At 41.0% G+C, this 23,325-nt stretch overlaps 2 protein-coding genes and 1 pseudogene across 2 annotated transcripts; all 3 read right to left on the minus strand.

Annotated features, from left to right (window-relative positions):
- On the minus strand, window positions 1-1,192 carry LOC138631619 (uncharacterized; annotated as a pseudogene).
- Window positions 1,193-2,414: 1,222 nt separating this feature from the next.
- On the minus strand, window positions 2,415-11,506 carry LOC138631609 (glucose-6-phosphate exchanger SLC37A4-like). Its single transcript, XM_069716661.1, has 10 exons — window positions 11,205-11,506; window positions 8,644-9,080; window positions 7,580-7,812; window positions 6,151-6,397; window positions 4,416-4,568; window positions 4,245-4,330; window positions 4,057-4,170; window positions 3,908-3,973; window positions 3,663-3,801; window positions 2,415-3,555 (listed from the first exon to the last, which is right to left on the minus strand). Exons 2-10 carry the CDS (start codon window positions 8,789-8,791, stop codon window positions 3,389-3,391), a joined length of 1,353 nt encoding a protein of 450 aa, XP_069572762.1. The 5' UTR covers window positions 8,792-9,080; window positions 11,205-11,506; the 3' UTR covers window positions 2,415-3,388.
- Window positions 11,507-16,537: 5,031 nt separating this feature from the next.
- On the minus strand, window positions 16,538-19,812 carry LOC138631614 (collagenase 3-like). Its single transcript, XM_069716668.1, has 10 exons — window positions 19,605-19,812; window positions 18,452-18,699; window positions 18,200-18,348; window positions 17,998-18,123; window positions 17,752-17,913; window positions 17,445-17,622; window positions 17,218-17,348; window positions 16,945-17,104; window positions 16,746-16,849; window positions 16,538-16,665 (listed from the first exon to the last, which is right to left on the minus strand). The coding sequence occupies exons 1-10, from the start codon at window positions 19,710-19,712 to the stop codon at window positions 16,565-16,567; spliced, it is 1,467 nt and encodes a 488-aa protein (XP_069572769.1). The 5' UTR covers window positions 19,713-19,812; the 3' UTR covers window positions 16,538-16,564.
- Window positions 19,813-23,325: the final 3,513 nt, after the last annotated feature.

A 23,325-nucleotide genomic window follows, 5' to 3' on the forward strand; every position in this document is an offset into this window, starting at 1 on the left:
ACTGCAGCTCTGCGTCCTGGCCTCAACCCTGGATGTCAGGTTTTAGGGCTGTTAAGAGACATGGCCATATTTCTAGAAAGAAGAGCTGCACCATCCAAAGTAGGATGGATGCCGTCTCTCCGGATCAGACCAGGTTTTCCCCACAAAGTATTCCAATTGTCAATGAAGCCCACATTGTTAGCGGGACACCACCGCGGTGAAGTAAAGACGTACGGCTGAACATATCATCACTGGTCCGATTAGGAAGGGGTCCAGAGAAAACTACGGAGTCCCACATTGTTTTTACAAAGTTGCACACAGATTCAACATTAACTTTAGTGACCTCCGATTGGTGTAACCGGGTGTCATTACTGCCGACGTCAATAACAATTTGACTGGATTTATGATTAGCCTCAGCCAGCAGTTTCAGGTTTGATTCAATGTCGCCCGCTCTGGTCCCGGGAAGGCATCCGACTCTGTCCCCGGGAAGGCATCCGACTCTGTCCCCGGGAAGACATCCGACTCTGTCCCCGGGAAGACATCCGACTCTGTCCCCGGGAAGACATCCGACTCTGGCCCCGGGAAGACATCCGACTCTGTCCCCGGGGAGACATCCGACTCTGGCCAGAAGACATCTGACTCTGGCCAGAAGACATCTGACTCTGGCCGCTGGTTTCACTAACTTCACGTTAAAGAGTCTCCAATAACCAGGGTTGGTTTCTCAGCGGGTGTTTCGCTGAGTGGGGAAAATCGGTTGGAGACATGAAGGGGTCGGTGGTGAACCGTGGGCTTCTTCTTGGGAATATGCCCCCTTCGTACTGCCACCCAGCCGCCCTGCGGTCCCGGCTGTTCGGGTGCTGCGGGGGACCGGCTGACTAAGCCTGTATCCTGGGCAGCTGTACACCCCCTCCATGAGAAGCTCCTACAGCCAGCTGGTTATTTAGCATGGTGCACAGCTGCGATTCTAATTCTATGACCCTGGCCTCCAGAGCCCTAACTACACTACATTTATCACAGGTACCATTATCATTAAGGGAGGCAGGGTCGTAACTAAACATGTCACACACTGAGCAGGAAAAACAAGAAGAGGTGGAGGGAGAGAGAGAAGCCATTGCTAACTGCTAAGCTAGCAGTACCAAAACGCCAAGTTAAGTGAACGTTGGTCAAAGATGTAACAGTGGAATTGCTCAAAAGAGCAAGCGTGAGTTTTAACTTGAGATTAGAAGAAGTGTAGAGAGAGTTAAGATAAGTATAATTCAGGAAAAGAAGCTGAAATAGCAGAGAAGTGACACTAGTCACAATGTCTGTATACAGGAAGTGACGCAATACGCTCACGTCAGACGAGATGATTTACGTGATCCTCCTGTTCATCATCATCCTATAAGGAAAGTGCCCCATTCATTCTTTGAACAACTGCAATATACAGACCAAAATGCATTATACATAATGAACCTACACAAGTAACCCCTGTGGTGGAGGACTACGCAGATTCAAGTAAATGAACATTAGAAGAGTTGTTTTTGGTTATTGTAATTGTGCCTCCTGTTCATACATTGAAGACAGCACCTCCTTATGCTTTATTTAATGGTAGCAATTGGATATGTGTTCCCAACTACCTGATTTCAGGGTCGCCGTGGAAACAAAATGACACATCTTAAGAGGGTTATCTTGTAATTATAAATTTGATGACTGAAGTCAAATAAATTGTCTACCTCACATAACATGGTCTTTTCAACATAAAAGCCCCATGTTTTGCAAGTACAAGCCGTGCACAGATGGTTTATCACAATATAATGTGGTGCACTGCTGTGTGTTATTGTTTACTGCAGTATCTAATTACAACTTCGTTTTACTATATTGCCTTTTATTATCTGTTTGCAACTACATTTGTGATAACCTTGTCAATGTTTATAAATGTTGCAGGGGTTAGAGTAACATAAAGCCTCATGTTAGCCTTGACTGAACTAGGATGCACAGAATAAGTGCTGGATGTTGTCTCCTGTCACTTAACACAATAGAAGAAATAAGGGGACGCTTTGTGGCTGTTCCAATGAACAAATGGGCATGCGAGTGTGTTAGAAGACTGACTTCAAAAATTGGTAAGAAACACTAGTGACACAATCCTTTCAGATTTTGGATCTTGAGTGTGAAATCAATTAAGGGTATTTAGGTATAAGGACCAATACAGGAGCTCATGCCTGCCCACTGCAATCAGACTGCACAATAACTCACCTCTGGCCAAATCTGTCTTTCACCATAAACACTGTTGTTTAATTTAAATGTATTCTATTTTATTTGTATGTACATTTATACCTTTACTACCTGTTTTTATTCTGTAATTTGTATTGCTTTTGCCATATCTTCCATGCTGCTGTAAAAAGAAAAAAGTCCCCTCGCGGTCTCAACATACAACATGCAAACATAAGGAAACTCAGTGAACTTCACATTTATTAGAACATTGTACAATTCCAGTAAGACACAGATGTGCCAAAGTGGCACTTGGTGTATGCTCATTATACAATCAACAAAACTCAGAGTTTTTAGATGAGAAATTATGTGAGCATGTAATTCAGTGTTTTAACTGCTGTACACAACTACAATAGCAGTGACAATATCAGCAGTCAGGCAGCAAATCTTGGATGTTCATTAAGCCTTAAAAACATGTCAGATCTGAAATGCTGACATGGCCTAGAACACTAAATCAAATTGCCATTCTGAACCCTTTAGCATATAACTGTATAAAAATAGCATGTTCTCCTATTACTGAATGCCAGTGAAACAATGAACCTGTTCATTTTTTTTTAATAAATACTGGAGGTATTAGTAAAATGAATGACGACACATGCTACCATGTTTGTGCAAATACCTAGACAGGAAGTCTAGAATATACAGACCCTTTGAGTCAACTTTCATAAAATATTGTTAAATATAATTGACCTCCACTGAAGGCAGGGTATGCACTCAGCAGCACATACAATTTATCTCAAGAAACTCCACCCACACTCTTGTAGACTTTCATGTTTGTATGTTTCCTTTAGAATACAGCTGTCATCGATTAACTTTTAAACATCTCTACGTGAAAACTGTTTATTAAAATTAAAATGCAAGCTTGTGAGAAACAATTACGATCTACTGCTCTTTTGTGCTGAGTATAAAGACAAATTCTAGGCATGCGAGACTACCTCATTGTGAATTTAAAGTGATTTAATGATGTCCACTCATCCTGAGTTGCTACATCGACCCAAGTAATGAGGAAAATGTCTCGAGATTAGTCTTTTTGACAGTGGTTTTGTTTGGTCAAACTATTAACTGTATAAATGTGCAGTATTATGTATGCAGAGCGATCAAGACTGTGTCTGTGCAGTCACACAACAGGACACTGACATTTGACTCACTTGAAAAAGTGACATTAGTCCATTTTGTAAACAATCCGTCCCATTTTAGTGCGTATATTGCGCACAAGGAAAAAACCGACTGTGGCGATGGCCATAATCACCTCAGCGACCCAGAAAGCCATGTCCCAGCTGTGCTTTTTGGCAATAGTGCTGAAGGGAAGCCCTGCCATAAAAGCCCCCACTGTGAAAGACAGACAAACAGAAAGCTTGATTAGTCATATGAAGGTGTCAACACTGAAACCTGACAGTAAGGGATTTTTGCAGGTTATATGTGAATGTGCAACTTACCGTTAGCCATAAGAGCTACAACAGCATGTGAGGTTCCACAGAAATTTGAGGGAGCACTTTCACTGGCGATCACCCCAAACAAGGCAATTGGTCCGTAAGAACAAAATCCAAACAGGGCACCAAGGAAAAGGATCCAAATCTATGAATGATGAACAAATCATGAAAAAAAAACATGCTCTTGAAGGCTTTCTGATGATACACTGCAGAGGCTTTAGCCACAAGAATTAAAGTATTTTTGAGTGTACCTCTTTTTCTGTCACACCAATGAGGACAGACACAGGATGGATGACTTGGACCCAAAGAGGAGCCTCCTGAGTAAAAAAAACAAGCCCTTATAAAAATGTCAATACTGGTTACAAATTACACACCATGAAAGGTAATAAAGATGAATTACCATTGGGATTTCAGGTGTGATGGTCACCCTGAAGAGGTACATGGACACATACATGCCAGCCATCATGGCAATGAGCAGGCCATGACGAGGGTTGCCATGTGTGCCCAAGCCTTGCTATGGAAAGACAATGAAAGGGCTTTTAAAACACTGAAATTGAATTAATAATTCCCATCGATTTTGTTACTCACCCGAGCTACAGCTCTGTCGGAGATTAAGCCTGACGCGAGGCTGCCCGCAAAACCTCCCACCTCCAGGGCACTCATGTAGGTACTGCCTGTTAGCAACACAGCTGATGTCAGCACCAGTGACTGGCCAGATTATACAGTATGAAAACCAAGATAAAGACAGGGCAGGCTTACCCATGAGAGTGGTCTGGCCTTTCTCCTGCATGAGGAACAGCTGTCCCCAGTCGGTGGCTGCTGTCTTCACCCCGAACACCACCAAGTACCCCAGAGACAGCACCCACAGGAAAGGAGAGAGGAGGAACTCACTCAGGGTGCTTTCACTGTTACCTGGTGAGTACAGACACAAGTGTGGCATTCACATTCAAAATAACAAGAGATTGGCCATGTATACAGCAAAGTCAAAAACGTATATATACACACTGTAAGACCATTCAAGTTACATGTAATTAGTAACTGCATTTACAGCATGCCGGTCACATGGTGCACAGGAGTCCCATCTATATCCATAAGATTACATCTGCAGTGTTCTGTTGTTGTTTGGCGTTGTATCGGTTCTACTGTATAATTTCATCAGTTCTATAATATGCAATCTTGTCAGTCTAGTAATGTTCAGCCATCCACACCACCATATTCTGGTGTTTGGACATAAAGCACAGAGCTGGGCTGCATCGCTAAAAGCATCATATAAGCAGCTGTGGTCCGAAGTTCTGTTAACCCCATCAACCCTAGGTCATTATAGGAGCTAACCATTCATGCTGTATCTTGTTTATTTTCAGAACAGGCTGGGCCATCCATATCCTAATCATTTCATTTGATATTACCAGAAGTTTTGTTTTATATTAGACTTTATATAAAAGGAAAAATAACCATTATACTTTACATGTATCACACCATAAAATACTGTCAGTAGAGATTGTCTAAAATTGGGGAATATCTGAACCATTTTCATGGGACATTGTATGACTTAGCAATTTGAAAGAAATATGTGCTTAATGTCTGATGGAAAATAAATGTGGGTGGCCAGGGGCCCAAACCAGGGCCTCACACTCAGTGCTCACACCCATGTGATAGGTGCTAATAACTCTGTTGTTTGGTAGACCTGCAAATATGTTATCATTATTTTTTTATACACAGTGGGATGTAATGTTAGCCCTATGCAGAGTTCAGCTGTGATGACAGACCGTTTTATATCTTTGCAATGCAAAGTTGCAGCAATGTGAACTGGCCCATTATGTCTATTACTCTTATTGAAGCACCCATGAGCAGCTTTGAATTTTCTACGCTTTCGTTTCTTTGTATCACTGTTTCATCACTACTAAAAATACAACTCACTATCACTAACTTCATTCATATTTTAACCCTCGTGTTGTCCTTGGATCAAAATGTCCCGCAGCTGTGTTCAACCAAGTTCTATTTTATTTTCATATTTTTTGGGATCATTGGTGACAAGGAGGCTGTGAGGGTTTCTTTAAAAAAAATTATGACCAATGATCCCCAAAAAATATAAAAATATAGAAATAAAATAGAACTTGGTTGAACACAGCTGCGGGTCATTTTGACCCGAGGACAACACGAGGGTTAAGACACTAAAAATTATACCCAGTTAAAAAAAAAAAAGAAAAAGAAAGCCTCAAAAGTCAGCAGTTAAAATAGAAGTACAGATACGTGTTGCTTTGGTGTAAACTGGGAGGTTTAAAAGGTTTAAAATCATCCCGTCACAAATTTTGGACACATTTGGCAGTTAGCAGAAGTAGACACTTAACTATTCAGAAATATCACAAGTGTGGGTACTGGGACCGACCTGCTTTTGGAATGTTGTAACTGATATATTATACATCACCATATGGCTGGCACGCTAACCATTCTCAGCTACGCAGGAAGTGAGATCTCTACTTGTTGTTCTGCTCACCTCCCTTTGCCCCTTTTGCGCATGCTGCCTGAATGCTGGGCAGGCCCACATCCTTTGGCTCATTCTTTATAAACACCAAACAAACAAATGAGAAGGAGGCACAGAATATGCCTGACACGGTCAGGATAGTCCTCCAGTCGTAGTAATTCAGGAGCACTGTGATCAGGATTGGACCCAGACTCCCGGCCAGGTTCATACTGCAGGACAGCACAGCCCACCATGTTCCAAACTGGGAGGGCTCATACCACTGTTGGAAAAGTGAAACAAAAGTCAATATTACTAAAAGCCTATAACGCAGGCAGAATCAAAAGAACTATATACGTAACTATCACTTATTGTATTGTACATAAAGTAGCAGAAATATGATAAAAGTTGGACTCATTAATCAACAGACTTTGGATTTATAGTACTTTCTATAAATACATATAACGCTGTTCATTTTTTAATTTTATGGCATCAGACTAACATGTCCTTATGATGTAATCGAGCGAAAACATTCCTCACACAGCATACACCACAGAAACTCAAGAATCCAGTGGGCAAACACCTAAGGCAGCCTAAGGCTGTTTTAATACCGTGTGTGTGTGTATGCGTGTATGCATGTATATGCTAACTCAGCTGTAGAACAGACCTGGAGAAATTAAAGATGTTTGCTCTCACTGGAGAAGGAAATCACCTTTGGTCAAAGGGGCTATTCTTTTCTAAAGATCCACTGAGAATCTTCTATAAATACATTCTCCTGTAACCTAATCCCCTACCACACACTGAACACATGCCAAAGCCTATTTATTCCCCAGCTTTTGAGCACTGCTACTTTAAGGCAGCTTCTTACAAGCCTCAAGTTGTCTGAGAGTAGAATGCATTAGGATTTGCTCAATGATACACACTTGAAAGTATTGCTCATAATACGCTGCATTCACTGCACTAAGACATCAATGATCCCGAAATACATTTAAAGCAATTCCTAAAGCTATTTATAAATGATACAGATTATGAGGTCATCCTTTACTTTCTCAAAGTATTACCGCCACCTGTATCACTACTTGCTTTGGGCAATCAGTGTCTTTTACAGGAGGCTGCCATCTCCTCAAACCAGACAGCGTCCCAAAGTTCAGCACTGTCGCACAGCAAAGAACGTGATTCCCCCAAACACAACAAGCAGACAGGTGCATGTTGTCTTTCAGGGTATGAAGTGCAAATACACGCAATTGTTGGTAGTTTGATTGACGGGTCCGCCTTGCCACATAAAACACAAGAACCCCAAGTTGCTCTTGATGGCAGGTGAGCACTTTGAGCCATTTGGTGTGTGAACGTGCTGCCCAGAATAATTTCAGGCATCATGAGCAGCTTGCATGTTCAGAGTCTGATCATTACATTAAAAAGATTTAGGGATCTGTGTTGCATGAAGTGGTAAATAAGATTATACTACCTTGCGCAGCACCTTCCCACATGGGGGCCAGCCACAGCCTTGTCCCAGGCCATTGATGAACCAGAGCAGTGAGAACATGGATACAGTGGAGGACCAGGAGAAGGCCACATTGATGCCCCCGACCACGAAGAGGCCGATGGAGAAAAGCCAGCGGGCGCTGATCCGATCGGACAGCACGCCGCTGATGAACTTACTGATAGCATAGGCCATGGTCTGGCTGCTGGTGATCAGACCTGTGGAGACACAATGAACGTAAATTGATTGCCACGTTCAAAAAGTTCAAAAAGAATCAAAGTGTCAGACTTCCGTTCGTTTGCACAAAATGTTTCCCCTCAGATGCCTCAGAGCATCAAATCACCCCCTCCTTTACAATGGCGGTCAAATTTTAATTTTTCAAACATTATGTCCAGTCATCTATAAAAGTAATGGAATTCCCATCAGCCTGTGCTGTACTTTTGTGTTTAGTGCTAATTGGCATATACGTTAGCACTCTCGATGAGAGAAGCAAACATATTTTCTAAACAGCAGCATGTTAGTATTGTCATTGTGAGACATTAGCATTTAACTCAGATTACTGTTGCCTTTATGTTAGACCCCGACAGGAGTGTTGGCGAGGCTATAATCTCATCTTGTATTACAGGTGGACTTCATCCAACACCACCATCAGCGGTTCATTTCTCTTGACCTATTAGCAAAGTGTTACGACTAAACGCTCAGGTCAAGCGAGGTAATGAGAGAAGTTCATTGGGCATAGTGGCAAGCCTAAAACAAACACTTCACATCGCAAGGGGCTGCGTTAGACATATATAAATTTACCACGCAGTCAGAGGGAAGAGGGTGAAGCCGACATTTCAGTTGTGAATCAGCTGTTTTTCATTTCGGTGCTCAACAGAATTTCAGGCTTGCAAAATAAGCACGATTTAGGTATTACTGCACAATGCTCTTCTAAAACAATAGCCACATTAAAGACTTATTGTTGCTTAAAGAAGCTTTTCTCAAGCCAGACCAACCCAAACCAATAATAATAACAATGATAAACACTCCAGTTAATGCGTCTGCCTTACCCAAGTCATCTTTGTCCAGTGATATCTCCTCCATCACAGAGGGCATGACAAAGGAGAAGGTCTTCCTGTTGAAGAAGTACAGCGAGTAGCCGATGAACATGCAGATGAAGATGACCACCCGATAGTAGCCATAGCCTGTTGCCCCCATGACTGTAAATGATAGAAAAAAAAAAAATTCTTCCCAGTCTTTTCTTCAGCGCAGTATTTAATTTGAGTCCTTTGGCATCTAGATTATGGCCAGTAAAAGGCTGACACCGTCAAGCAGTTGTTTGCAGTGGTAGATATCAAAGAAAGATGTAGCATCGGCCTGGCAGCAGACATGAAGTATTTTTCATGAGGAGGCGCACTCTTTACTGCAGACTTCTTGCAGGCTGGAAGCTCAGTCTGTGAGGATGCTGCTTGGAGAAGGAAGGACAGGAACGAAACCTCACACCAGCCTGAAAATGAGAACAACATAATAAGCACTCCTTAAAGCAATTGCACGAGCTTATCCTAAAATGGCAGATATTTCACACTTGTAGATATGAAAACTTTGTTTTGGTGAATAAAAAGATCATTTACTATTATTATGTTGGAATGGACCACTGTGTAAAACTTGCCACGCTGTGTAAAATGTAAATAAAAGGCAATGATTTTGAAAAAGAGTGAGATTCAAATATATATATTCAAATTTGATGCCAGTAACACATCTCAAAGAAGTTGGGATGGGGCAACAAAAGACTAAAAAAAAAAACACCTGGTGGAACATCTCAGAACTAATTAGCTTAAATAGGAACAGATCAGTAATGTTATTACTCTGCATTGCAGAGGCAGAGGCTCTCAGCAGTGAAGATGGGGAGAAGTTCACCACTCTGCAAAAGACTGTGTGGGAAAATAGTGCAACTATTTAAGAATGATGATCCTCCACGTAAAATTGCAAAGAATTCAGCAATTTCATCATCTACGGTATATCATCTCATTAAAAGAATGTAAGAATCCAGAGAAATCGCTGTATGCAAGGACAATGCTAAAAATCAATATTGGATGGCAGTGATCTTTGGGCCCTCAGGTGGCACTGCATTAAAAACAGACACAACACTGTAGTGCAAATCATTGTCTGGCCTAAGAAATACTTCCAAAAACCATTGTCATTAAACACAATTAATCGCTCCATCCACAACAATGCTGGTTAAAACTCAACCTTGCAAAAAAGAAAACCAGATATAAGCATGATCAGGAAACGCTGACGCTTAGAGAAGGGCCCGAGCTCATTTAAGATGGACTGAAGTGAGGTGGAAAACTGTCCTTAGGTCTGATGAATCACAATTTTAGATTGTTTTTGGAAATCATGGATGCTGCATTCTTTGGGCTAAAGAGGAGAGGGACCATCCAGCTTGTTATCAGCGCACAGTTGAAAAGCCAGCATCTGTGACGGTAGGCTATAGGGATGCATTAGTGCACATGGCATGGGTAGTTTGCATATCTAGGAAGGAACCATTTATGCTGAAGGTTTTGGGGCAACATATGTCATCGTATCTTTCAGGGAAGGCCTTGCTTATTTCAGCAAAACAATGCCAAACCGCATTCGACAGCATGGTTCCATAGTAGAAGAATCTGGGTGCTAAACTGGCCTTCCTGCAGTCCAGAACATTTACAGTCTTGTTAAAAGAAGAGTGTTGAACATGCCCCTATCCCAATGTTTTTTCGAGATGTGTTGCAGTCATCAAATTCAAAATAAGCATATATTTTTCATAAAACAGTAGAAATTTCCCAGTTTCAACATGTTGTATGTCATCTTTGATCTATTTGCAATTAAATATGGATTTATATGACTCGCATTCTCTTTATATTTACATTTTAAATAGCATCCCTACTTTTTTTTGGAAACGGGGTTGCATGTAAATCTACATTGTATTTGTTTATCTCCGTGTTGGGGGTTATGATGTTGTGATGGTGAGCTGACCCAGCAACCTAGTTATGTATAGCCTCCCATACATCAAGTGTAAAATCAGGATTAAGTGACTTGCTTGACCTGCAGCTCAGCAGAACTGTGATCTCAAAGTCTGGCAAACGGTCATAAATGTCAGAGTTGTCCCTTTAACTGGTTTGGAGGGCTCATGTGAGCAACACTCAACATATCAGATGTCAGAGAACTCTAAATTAGAAGGCTGACCTAGTTGTGGCTTTTTTTGAACATGTTATGACCTTAAATGACAGTTACGTACAATTTTCTATTCTACACGGAGATATGTCCATATAAGTATCAGTTTTTACACTTAAATAATGTGCCTTACGTGCTGGAATCATTTCAACCCACTACAATCTGGCTTGAAGTTTCTACAACAACCAAACCACAACAAGCTGTTTATGCTCCAAACCAGCAGTCATACTAACTATACATCCTTACAGATGCTCGTGGCAAACTGATTTGAAGGGCAGTCCTCGTGTTTGTCGCCTTCCAACACCACCAGAGTCCTGTTTTGGTGCAAATCTTGACATAAAGGTTGCTGCTCGGTGTCATGTGACGCAGCAGTCTACCGTTTCACCGCCACAGTGAGGAAAATGTCCATAAAGCTCGTTACCTTTAATCCGCGTGTCTCTCGCCGATTCCATCCATGTTAAAGGAGGGTGCGCGTTCACGAGTCTGCAGCTCTTTATAGCGAGTCCATGCGAGAGACGGGGCGGGGGCACTCCAGCCGTCGTGGCAATAACACATACACTGTCGTGGGCAATAATCCACTATGTGGCATTAACACTCACGAATGCACCCCATTTAACTGCGCCGGCATGCCGCCATAATCTTGCACATTTTGAGGAATCGTTTGGGCCAAAGGATTAATTCGTCATCATCGACCTTCTGGTATCTCCATGTAATCTCAACATTTAGCTCACAGTGCTCACTGCTGCCCTCCTCTGTTGGTTGAAGGCTGGAGGAGAATTTATACTGAAATGATTATGTAAGGAATCATCGGAATATCTATATACTCTGTAATAAAAGTATTGCAATCAAAAGCCTACTAAAGCATTAAAAAAAACAACTAACTATTAGCCTATAAACTCAAGATTAAAGTAAAGAAGCAAAAGTAAAAATTTTACATCAAAATGTCCTCCATGACTCTATGGCTGGACTTAATTCATTTATAGCCTGCAGTTAGATGTTTTAGTCCAGTTGTTTACAAGCTTTGGGTTGGGCCCTTTCAAAGTGTCAAAAGACATGACAGAGAGAAGAAAACACACAAATCTTCCACAAATTTTGAGGACTTTTCTCTCGTATTTACTTTTAGAGAAATAGATATAATTTAAATGAAACCAAACCAATGAAATTAAGAGGAGAAATGTATATTGTGGTAGAACAACTTAAAACTGACTTACAGAAACATGATTAACCTTCCTGCTGCACTCGGGTCTTTCGTGACCCGTTTTCACCATTTTGATGCAACGAAAGACCCGAGTACAGCAGGAAGGTTAAGAGTCCAAACTAAACACTGACTTGTAAGATCCCTTCACAGGACAAGAAGGATAGAAACCACTGGTTGTTAATGATATATTGAATTTGATCAGTTCATTATATGTCTTGAATGTCAACTATAAATATCACAAATGTGCCTTCAACATACATCCTGTTGTCTTGAGTCTTGAAAAAAATAAACTAAGATAAAAAACAACAACAACAACAAAAAAAACCAAAGAAACCAAAAACGCTTATTGGGATTAAGAAATATAATAAAACCAGAGAAGTCCAACTAAGGAGGGATCCCTCTTTCAGGATGGACAGACATGCAATAGTGGAAAATCAGAAAATTTACAGAAACCTATAGACAATCAAGATGACAAAATTGTAAATAGCATATGAAGAAAAGCTGTGAAATAATGCAGTTGTGTAAACTATAATGTTTCCTTCTGAAGTGTAGTGTGTTAGAAGTCTAACATAAGATGCAAATCCTTCAGTAAAGTAGCCTACAAGTAGGTAGGTAGGTAGGTAGGTAGGTAGGTAGGTAGGTATATACTTTATTAATCCCCGAGGGGAAATTTTTTCGCCACAGCAGCATACATACAGGAGCAATAATAGAAACAATAGAATAAAATAATAATAGAATAGAATAATATAATAGAAAAGCAACAAAATAAAAAATATAAATATAAAATATAAAATGCACAGTACATACAGTATATATACAGTACATTAAATATCTATATATATTATATACAACAAACCAATAAACACAGTCAACATATATATATATATATATATATATATATATATACATACGGTACAGTATATATCTATATATATAATATACATATAATATACAAGCAACCAAGAAACACAGTCAACAGTGTTTTTGTACTGTGATGGATTTTGCCAGAGGTGAGTTATTGTAAAGTCTTATGGCAGTGGGCAGGAATGATCTCCTGTATCTGTCCTTGTGACAGCGGAGCTGGAGGAACCTTTTAGAGAAAGTGCTCCGCTGTCCCTGCAGCAGGTGGTAGAGAGGGTGGACAGGATTATCCAAGATGGACAATAGTTTGTTCAGCGTCCTCCTCTCCACCACCTTTTCCAGGCTATCTAGTTTGTAGCCGATGATGGAGCCGGCCTTCTTAACCAGCTTGTTGAGTTTGTTGGTGTCACCGGCTCCAATGCTGCTCCCCCAGCAGACCCCAGCGAAGTACAAAGCACTGGCCACAACAGACTGGTAGAACATCTCCAACATCTGGCTGCACACATTGAAGGATCGAAGTTTCCTCAAGAAAAAGAGTCGACTCATCACCTTCTTGTAGACAGCATTGATGTTGGTCTTCCAGTTCAGTCTGTTGTCGATGGACACACCCAGGTACTTGTACTCCTCCACCATGTCCACCTCCACTCCCAGAACTCTCAGCGGTTGTGGAGCCGTCGCCTTCCTCCTGAAGTCGACCACCATCTCTCTGGTCTTGGCCACGTTCAGGAGCAGGTGATTCCTTCCCGCCCACTCCACAAAGTCCTCCACTACTGCCCTGTACTCGTCCTCCTGTCCATCCCTTATACATCGTCCACTGACTCCTCCTCCCGTCCATCCCTTATACATCCCACCACTGCAGAGTCATCAGAGAACTTCTGCAGATGGCAGGACTCTGAGTTGTTCTGGAAGTCAGTGTTGTATAAGGTGAACAGAAAGGGAGACAGAACAGTTCCCTGAGGAGCTCCAGTACCACTGACCACCGTATCAGACAGCACACTGCCCAGACGGACAAACTGTGGTCTGCCTGTCAGGTAGTCATTGATCCAGGAGACGGTGGACGCGTCCACCCCCACCACCCGCAGCTTCTCACTCAGCAGCAGTGGTTGGATGGTGTTGAATGCACTGGAGAAATCAAAGAAAGTGATTCTCACAGAGTCACCGGTTCCATCCAGGTGAGACTGAGCTCGTTGCAGCAGGTAGATGATGGCGTCGTCCACTCCCACATGAGGCTGGTACGCAAATTGCAGAGGGTCCAGTGAAGATTTCACCAGCAGCCTGAGGTGGGACAAGACCAGCCTCTCCAGCACCTTCATCACATGAGATGTGAGGGCAACCGGACGGTAGTCGTTGAGGCCAGATGGAGTCTTCTTCTTGGGGACTGGAACCAGGCAGGACGTCTTCCACAGCACCGGGACTTCCTCCTGTTTCAGGCTCAGGTTGAAGAGGTGTTGTAGGACCTCAGCCAGCTGGGCGGCGCAGGTCTTCAGGACCACGGGGCTGATGCCGTCAGGTCTTCAAGACCCCGGGGCTGATGCCGTCAGGTCTTCAGGACCCCGGGGCTGATGCCGTCAGGTCCTGCAGCCTTGCGCTGGTGGATTCTCTCCAGCTGTCTCCTAACCTGGCCAGTCGTCACAGAGAGGGGGGTGAGGGGTGAGGGGGGATGGATGGAGGAAGAGCCCTGTGAGATTGAGGGCTCTATGCAGTTCACCAGGGGGCGCAGAGGGGAGAGGGGGGGAGGCAGCAGAGGTGTTTTGGAGGTGTGAGGTGTGGAGGAGACAGATGAGGGCGGTGAACTAAACCTGTTGAAGAAACAGTTTAGTTCATTGGACCTCTCCAGGGAGCCCCCTGTGCTTAATTCTAAAATGAGTACAGCCCTATTTCATGTCTGTGGAGTTTCCTATCACATCACCAGTTTTTCAACATTTTAGTAAACTCAACCTGCAGGACAAAAACAACCAGCACGGCCACGATAATTTAATGACTGAGAACCTCTGTGGTGTGAGCCTTTATGGTCACAACTGAGCAAAGTGAATTTTAAATGTACAAAATCAAAGGGAACAACCTATCCAATCCTAAAACCTTGAAGTATTCTTTCCTTTGATCAAAGGTTTAAGGAGGTTCTGCTACGATAGATAGCTGGTCAGGGAATCTCCTTATAGCAGTACAAAAATTCAACTAAATAGATAGTGGTGTAACAGCTCCAGAATCATTGAAGAAAGTCCAAAAATAAAAGATTAATTGGTGACATTCTAAAGTCAGTCGCACATGTATTACGTTATTTCTTCTAAATAAAACAGTAACATTCTGCTGTCTTGTATACAAAGTGTGATAAACTATATACTATAAAGATTATGGATGCAAATACATTGGTAAAGAGTAGATATTCTGCAGTGTAATTTTAGACAAACTAGAACCTTTTTCTGTGATTTGTATTTTATTGACATTAATCGCAGACTTAAACACGTTGTATAAATGCGTCCTCATTTATGCACCGTGCTTATACACATATAGTTAATCATAGACTGCTCCAAGTAAGTTGCACTGTGTTGCTTAACCCTTTTGGAAATCCACTGGGTGACATTTTGGATTGGAAGATCAGGATACACACTCAGAGCCACTTCACCATCAGCAGCAGAGGGATCAGCCAATCACAGTGGGAGGTGTGTTCCCTGACATCATCAGTAGCTGGGCATTATGGTTGTTGTAGTTGGTGCCAAATATGTCTACTGTACAGAGCCCTCCAAAGGTATGTTAGCAATATAAAAGAAATTTATTCATTTTGCTGCTTATACCTAATGTATAGATTACACATAAATTCATTGACATGAAATTAGCATATATATCATGAAATAAAAGCCATTGCCAGTCTCTCTTACTCATTGCCATGATTTTATCTTGAATTAAAATGTCTAACATAAACATACATTTCACTCTACTGTTAATCAACTTTTGGAGGGTACTGATTACATAAACTGAACCAAATATGTATCTTCAAAGTATAATTTTCCATAAAAATGAAAAACTTAAAGCAATATATTAAATAATAGGGGCCAGATGAAATTATCAATGCAACCGATCATAGCCTAATTTATTTAATCAAAGAAATTGGATTAATGTTTTTATTTGTGTTTGCACAAGAGTGTGGATACTACAGGATAAGTCATACTAGAACTGAACATATCCACTAAATGTCTTAACATTTTACTGTTGCCTTACATGCGTTTTCAGTGAAAAAATTAAACATCTCCATAGTTTGACAAGTGTGCAAACAGTAAACATTTTTTCAGTGGGTCCTCCAAACGAGAACAAGCTTTTCCTTTATGGGGTTTTAAAAGAAGCTTAATTATTGTTTCACCTTTTGTAACATCTCCTCTCAGTGAGCTACTGAACACGCTTAGATACACAAACACACACACAAATACACACAGTTACAAAGGGCGAAGGTCTTGCATCTTCATTACCATTACATATTCAGGCAAGAAGAAGTATTTTAAATCATTCTTGATGCTTTATTAAATCATGTTAATTGGTGCATGTTCAAGAGTTTTTGCCTATTCAGCATTGTTAAACAACTTAAAAATGCATTTCCTTTCTTGCAGATTTCTAGTGAGTAGCTGCAAACAGCTATATGCATATAATAATGTTGCTGGTTAAAAACCGCTGCTTTGTTGCATGCTTACAGCTGTATGTATGAATGTGTACATTTTCGGGTCTTTATTTCTTCAGCAATCCATCCATCTATTGTTCAAAAGAGTGCGAAGAGCTCTTCTTCGTTGGTAGTGGTACTCTGTTTGCCTGAATCCATATGTGAAGTACAGGTAGCCTGAAAAAGAGGTGTATCATTAGTATCATGCCAAACAAGAGCATTATGCAACGGCTGGAGGGGCTTTGACTGTAACTTACCTCTGTTCTCAAAAGCAGCATCCACTCTGTGGCCGATCCCAGGGAGCTCTCTGTGAATGAATTTTGGGAACCCACCATCCATTCTGCCCCTTTTTTCGCTGTAGCTATATGAGTGATATGAAAAGAAGTGTTCATGATCCCTCAATATCTGTCTAAATCTGGAATCAGCCCATAAATTTAGTCTGTCTACGTAACTCACCTCCAGAATTTGTTGTTCACAAAGAGGAGAGTTCTCCTTGTAAATGACACATGAACAGCAGCATCTACCTTGGTGACAGATGCAGGGAGGCCAATGTCTGTAAGAGGTTTGGGATAGCCAGGTAGGATAATATTTCCCCTGATTTTCCAGTAATGATCCCCTGTGGTGTGAACAAGAAAGGGTTATCTTCTCCACTGGTCTTAACATTTCTTTAATGCTTTTTGCCATTTTTATATATTTTTTTATGAATCATTAACTAAGTTAATTTTGTACCTTCAAAGAAAGTGATAGTATTCTGTTTCTTATACTCATAAGCAGCATCAACTTTGCTGATTCTAGGCCAGACAGACTGAACTTTGCCCATAGTGATGCCGGTCCAGGAGCTGCCCCTCCTCCAGAAATATCTGACAGAAGAAAGACCAAAAATCCTCAGTAAGTGGACAATGCTGAAATACTCTATACTAAAACATTTAAGTCATTGTAGTGCATTAAAGTCTCACCCATCTTTAAAAAAGTAAAGATTCCTTTGAATGGAGGCTGCAGCATCAAAAATCATGTTCATGTTGCACCTGTCTGGAGCCGGTTCGGATGTGGGTTCAGGCCCAGGTCGTGGTTTTGGCAAAGGTGTTTTGGTGGGCTGTGGATTTGGGTCGGGTTGATCTGATGTTGCTCTAACTCCTTTAAGAGACAAAAGAGAGAAATGGCAGGAGAGGCTCATTAAGAGAGTTTATCACTGTTAGAAATATCTACTGTATTTCTGGAATATAGTCTTGCAATTATCAGTATGTGTATTAGTTGGGCTCTTACCATAGATAACCTGTACTCCCTCTCTGTCATCATCTGGTAGCTTGTACCCCTCCGTGTTGACATACTTGTAGGTGGGATACATCAGGGCTGTCTGGACCTGAGAGTGGGACAATCCCAGTGCATGGCCAAACTCATGGGCTGCCACCAAAAACAAGTTCGCTCCTGCATATACATTACACACTTGTAAAGTTACTGTGGCGTAACCAGCTATAGCATTACATCTACAATGTGTCTGAAGGTCTGCACCTGCTGATGTTAGAGTCCAGTTTTCATCCTCATCAAAGTGGGTGTCGCCTCCATGACCTTCTCCAGGGGAAAATGCATGTGCCAATACTCCGTTCTCCCCATCGAATGGTGCGAAATCTCCATGCTCTGATTTTGAGAGTAGAAGAGTAAAATTAGCTCAAAATCCCCCCCAAATTTAAATGCACCAAAAGAGCAGCATTACCTCGAGCCTTGAACATGATCATGATGTCAGCTGTGCCACTGTCGATTTGCTTAAAATCCAGAGGAATGACGTCACTGTAGAGTTTCAGAGCCTTGGCTATGTTGGCATTCACATCACTTTCACTCAGGTCTGGTGTGTAGTCTGTTATCCTGGAGCAGCGTGAGAGTGAAAATAGTTGACAAATTCTTCGACAAGAACTCTATTGTGCTTTATGTTTTGAACTGCATGCTTGCTAGTTAGCATTTGTGCTACCTGTATGTGACCACAGTTTTGTCCCACTTTGGTTGACCGTCGAAGTGGCTGTATCTGGTCACATCTGTAAAACCACAGCGGGGGCGACTCATCACTTCCAGGGTGTTGGAGTCCAACTGCCCCGTCACCTCCAGACCAAAAAACTCCTGCATTTTTCTGAGAGTGACTTCAAATGAGTCGAGAGAGCTGCGCCAGACTGTGCTGGGGGCGCTGACCCCCACATCAGAGAAAAACAGGGACAGATAGTTCTGCACAAAGAAACAGAAACACACAATCTTCACATGTAGATTAAACTCCGTATGACATTGATTGATTAGGCATTATAATTTAAATGCAGAATTTTGGGAAAAGATCAATTAAAAATAATATTTTGCAGTTTTGATATAAAGTAATAATGGTTTTCATTTGCATGAAAACAAACCAAATATTTGTATACTAATGGTCAGGATTTCTTGTCAAAGCCCATCATTCACATCTCTATATTGTCTTTTTAACTGTAAGTGCGAAAGTCTGCATGTCTGTAACCCCGTTTGTGATTTTTTTTTTTCCCCCCGTTGATATCAGCCTCATTGTTTACTGTTCAGCTCATGCTGTTGTGTGGAAACCTACTCAGCATGTAATAAGATCCCAGTTGCCCATTGCATGATGAAAAAAGACCATTTATTCAATGACTTTTCCAAAAATAGTATGAGTTGGTTTGACTGCATAGTAAACAGATACAGCTCCTTTGTTGTATTTCTACCAAAAACAGTTGTGCATGTACTGTTAACTGCTTCCACAACTGGGAGATGATCATGGTAAGCTCTGACCACGGTGACCACAGGTTTCGCCAAATCACTGACATGACAAGAATTTTAATCTTTGATCAGGTTAACTTTCCCTTTCAGAGTTATAACCTTTTTCTCTCATATTTATTGAATTTCCTTTACTGCCTATTTTAACCAGGACGGACAGCACAACAACTCAATCAAATACAAACCCTGAAAATATTGAGCCTACACGAGAAAAGACGTTACTTTCCATGTAGGAAGCAATACATTTTCATACTATACATGTTTTGTTTTTTTCCTATCTAGAAAATACAATGGTATAATAACAATAAATAATACCAACAAATGGTTTAAGATATTAATGAACATATATAGATGTTTACCTGGGCTTTTGAGAGCACTTCTTGGCTGGGTGAGGTAGTGGGCACAGCTCCACAGAGTGCTAAAATCACCACTATCATAACAGTTTGAACAGGCAGTGCAGCCTCCATAATTCTTTTGAGAAAGAAAAAATAATAACTCCTGGTACTTTATTTATCTTTTTCTCTCAGGTTCTACTCAGCTGGGAAGTTGTAATAAACTCGTTGCTTATTTCCTGAAACACTCATTTTAAATGTTTTGGATACGGGTAGAAGAGCAGAGAAAGATGCATGACTGGGCAATAAAACATTCCTGCAAGAGTCTGAACAGGCCTATTTAGAACAACAGGAAGGAGATAGAGTCTGTGGGTGGGTCATGGAAAAGGTGAGATGACAGCTAGAGACGCTTGGACCTGCATGAACATGATGAAGATCAGAATGTGTTAGATAAACCGTCATCAGCACGTTGGTTTGAGTTGACATTGGTCCTTTCTGTGTTTTCCTGTTATATCATTTTCACTGTGATACTTCAGTTGCAGTTTATATAATATTCTTACTAGCAAAACTTGTATTTAGAACAGTGAATGTGGTGTGCAAGCATGGTTTTACAAAAATCTCTCACACAAACAGGCATAGTGTACAGAGCTCCCAAAAGGTCACCGTGAAACTCATGCATGCTTTCATTCGCTAAGGTCAGCGAGGAGGGGAGGGGGGTGGGGGGGGGCTTTTGCCTATCCCAGCTCACTTTGGGCAAAGATAGGGTACACCCTGGACAGGTTGCTAGTCCATCACAGGGCCAACACTTACAGACAGATGGAAACAAAGACCATTCACGCTCTCATTCACACCTAAGGGCATTTTGTAGAACCACCAATTAACCTGAAGTGCATGTTTTTTGGATGGTGGGAGGAAGCCGGAGTACCCGGAGAGAACCCACGCAGGCACAGGGAGAACATTCAAACTCCACACAGAAAGGCTCAGGCCCAGATTCAAACCTGGAACCTTTTCACTGTGAGGCGACAATGCTAACCATTGCACCACTGTGCCTCCTTATCTGTTCTTATACATCTAAAGCAAACAACACATACCTCTGCAAAACCTTCATCTTTCACAGTAACTTCTGAAACAGGCATGCAGCAAACCACAACTGCCAGGCTTAGTAAGATACACAGATGGACGGACCTCATGGTTCCTTATTGAATTTAGTTGTGTCAACATTGGAGTCAGTCATCATATGGGCTGTGGGCGTGTTGAGCAACTATCTTGAGCCGGTGATTCAAGAGCTATTCCATTTATGGCTTACAGGGGAATATCAGTCATGAAAAAGTTTCCCAAAACAAGTCAGTAATTATGACACTTCCTTATAGTAACAATAGATTTAAAGATTCATTATAATTTATTCCTAGATAAAAACAGAATAAATAAAACAAGTGATTTTGAAGTTTAAATCCCAAAAGTAAAACCTTAAAGATCATTACATCTGCTCACATCTGGGTTATTGAGGGGCAATCGGTATCATTTTCTTTATCATTATCATATTATCATTTCATTTATGCTTCATTTTCATCCAGGAGGAGGTGGCAAAGGAATAAATGACTGAATATTTTCAAGATGCTTATCTTAATAGTCGTTTTCTGCCAAGAATTTAAAGGCAGTCTGTCTTGAATCCAAACATCTTTACTCGCAAACTGTCAACTCTGCCCTCAGGCTGCTCTTTCTACTAATAATGGACTCACCTTGTGAGCAAACTCAAACAAGCTGGGTCATGCCGTGAAGAAAACCCTTCGCATCTCATTCTGAATCAGCGGTCAATTTATATTCCCGTGACTACTTTACTCAACAAACTCTTTGACAACTTGTAATACATAGGTTCCAGTCAAATGATACAACAATAACTTCCTCTATACTGTAACATGTGTATGGGTGCTGCACTGCATACAATACAACTGGCTTGCTGTATATGTCCTTTTCCTTGCGTAGGCTTTAGGCAGTTATTGTTAATACTTATTGATCAGAAATATTCTCTTTAAATATGTATCGATGCATCTATTACTGTGACATTTATATATTGTTAATTATGGGAAACTACATTACAGGCACTGTTTCCCAACTCTGGGAACATATGTCACACATAATGTGTGCAACAATGCCTCAAGTAAATTGAACAACACTAGTAAACACAGTATGGGTGGAAGTATTGCAATAAATAAATAGATAAAAAACCAACAAGTAATTTATTTCCAATCTTATTTTTATTTATTTTATTTATAACTGTATATTATAAATCTTACCATTTTTGACTCAAACCTCTTTAGCTAGGTCTCCTTAAAATAAGGAGCCTGAACTTTTCTGAACAACATTCTACCAGGACAAATCTGGGTGTGTTACACGGACTAATATATTGACCTAGTTTTGAAAGGACTGCCAACATTTAAGTGTGGGGGGATGTTTGGGGTGGAGAATCCCTCACCAGAATTTAGAATAGAATCAATAAATACAAAAATTAGATTTCTCTATCTTATTTTATTGTCTACGCATTTGTATTTTTTTCTTTTTGTGTGCACCTTTATTTTCAAAATGTGTTTCTTTGCTGCTGTGATGACTAAAATCCCCCACTGTGGGATTAATAATGTCTTATCTATCTTTTATCTATCTATATAGAATGGCTTGGGTCCTCTGCCACAACAGTCTACTTAACCTAACACAGTCTTCTGAGTCCGTTGCAATGTGGGTTTATTGAAAATCAAAGGCATCAAAGAACCAAGTGTTCTCACGAGTACTCTCTTTTGAAATAGTTCAGGTCTAGACTTACCTTACGGGGAGTCAAAATCTGCCTACACATATCTACCATGAGCCCGTTCATTGTATTGAAAGTGCTTGCCTTCCTCATTAACTGCTGCCCTATGGTACTCGTGACCCACATGTCTCCACTAATGATTTTACAATCATGTCCAAACAATGGCTTTTCTCTACATTCTGCTCAACCGAAGTTTGGAGATCACTGTCTAACGTTCCATAAGCAAACAGCAGTTTGATTTATTGCTGTCCAACAATGACTCATTATTGACACATAGGCTAACTACTCTCAGGTTAAACACTTTGTACTTCGATGTTAAACAAATCAATACTCATATTGACTACGTATTCAAAAAATAAGGATCGATCAACAACGTGAGTAGAAATACAATAAAAAAAAAAATCTTCTAGAATGTCCCAATCTCACATTATAATGATTGCTGTGTTTTTATCTAGCTTGTTTTTTTCTTGCATGATTTCACAGTTTCAAATGGGTTTTATTACACTTGATTTTACTTGCATGCTTTTATTTTTCATTGTGTGTCATTCTAGTGCATATCAATTCCTGCTGTGGCATGAAACCTGTTAGATTTAAATACAAGCAGCAACCAACAGTTGCATCACCTATTAGTTTTTACCCACCAAAGGCCTGGCACTCAAACACGCACACACACACACACACACACACACACACACACACACACACACACACACACACACACACACACACACACACACACACACACACACACACACACACACACACACACACACACACACACACACACACAACTGTGGTTTCTTGGCTTGTGTAGCAGACAGAGCAGTTGCTGAAATAGGTAAAAACAAAGTTTTGGATGCCATATGTGTAAAAAACTGAGGGTGAGGGAGATGAGCTGCAGTGCGAGAGATCCATTTGCCAGATTCTCTAAATTGGGTGATGTTCCAG

The sequence above is a fragment of the Brachyistius frenatus genome, unplaced genomic scaffold (assembly GCF_029030835.1).
Source record: "Brachyistius frenatus isolate BFR_SWC_R1_liver_20210118 unplaced genomic scaffold, ASM2903083v1 Contig_161, whole genome shotgun sequence".
NCBI classification, from domain to species: Eukaryota; Metazoa; Chordata; class Actinopteri; family Embiotocidae; genus Brachyistius; species Brachyistius frenatus.

Excerpts from the sequence above, each read along its gene's own strand:
- LOC138631609 (XM_069716661.1), bottom strand. The coding sequence starts at position 8,791 with ATGGGGGCAACAGGCTATGGCTACTATCGGGTGGTCATCTTCATCTGC. Across the intron at positions 4,569-6,150 it reads CGCAAAAGGGGCAAAGGGAG|GTAACAGTGAAAGCACCCTG; the intron begins GTGAGCAGAACA and ends TGTACTCACCAG. Across the intron at positions 4,171-4,244 it reads CCGACAGAGCTGTAGCTCGG|CAAGGCTTGGGCACACATGG; the intron begins GTGAGTAACAAA and ends GTCTTTCCATAG.
- LOC138631614 (XM_069716668.1), bottom strand. The coding sequence starts at position 19,712 with ATGGAGGCTGCACTGCCTGTTCAAACTGTTATGATAGTGGTGATTTTA. Across the intron at positions 18,700-19,604 it reads AAGTGCTCTCAAAAGCCCAG|AACTATCTGTCCCTGTTTTT; the intron begins GTAAACATCTAT and ends TTCTTTGTGCAG. Across the intron at positions 18,349-18,451 it reads AAAACTGTGGTCACATACAG|GATAACAGACTACACACCAG; the intron begins GTAGCACAAATG and ends ACGCTGCTCCAG.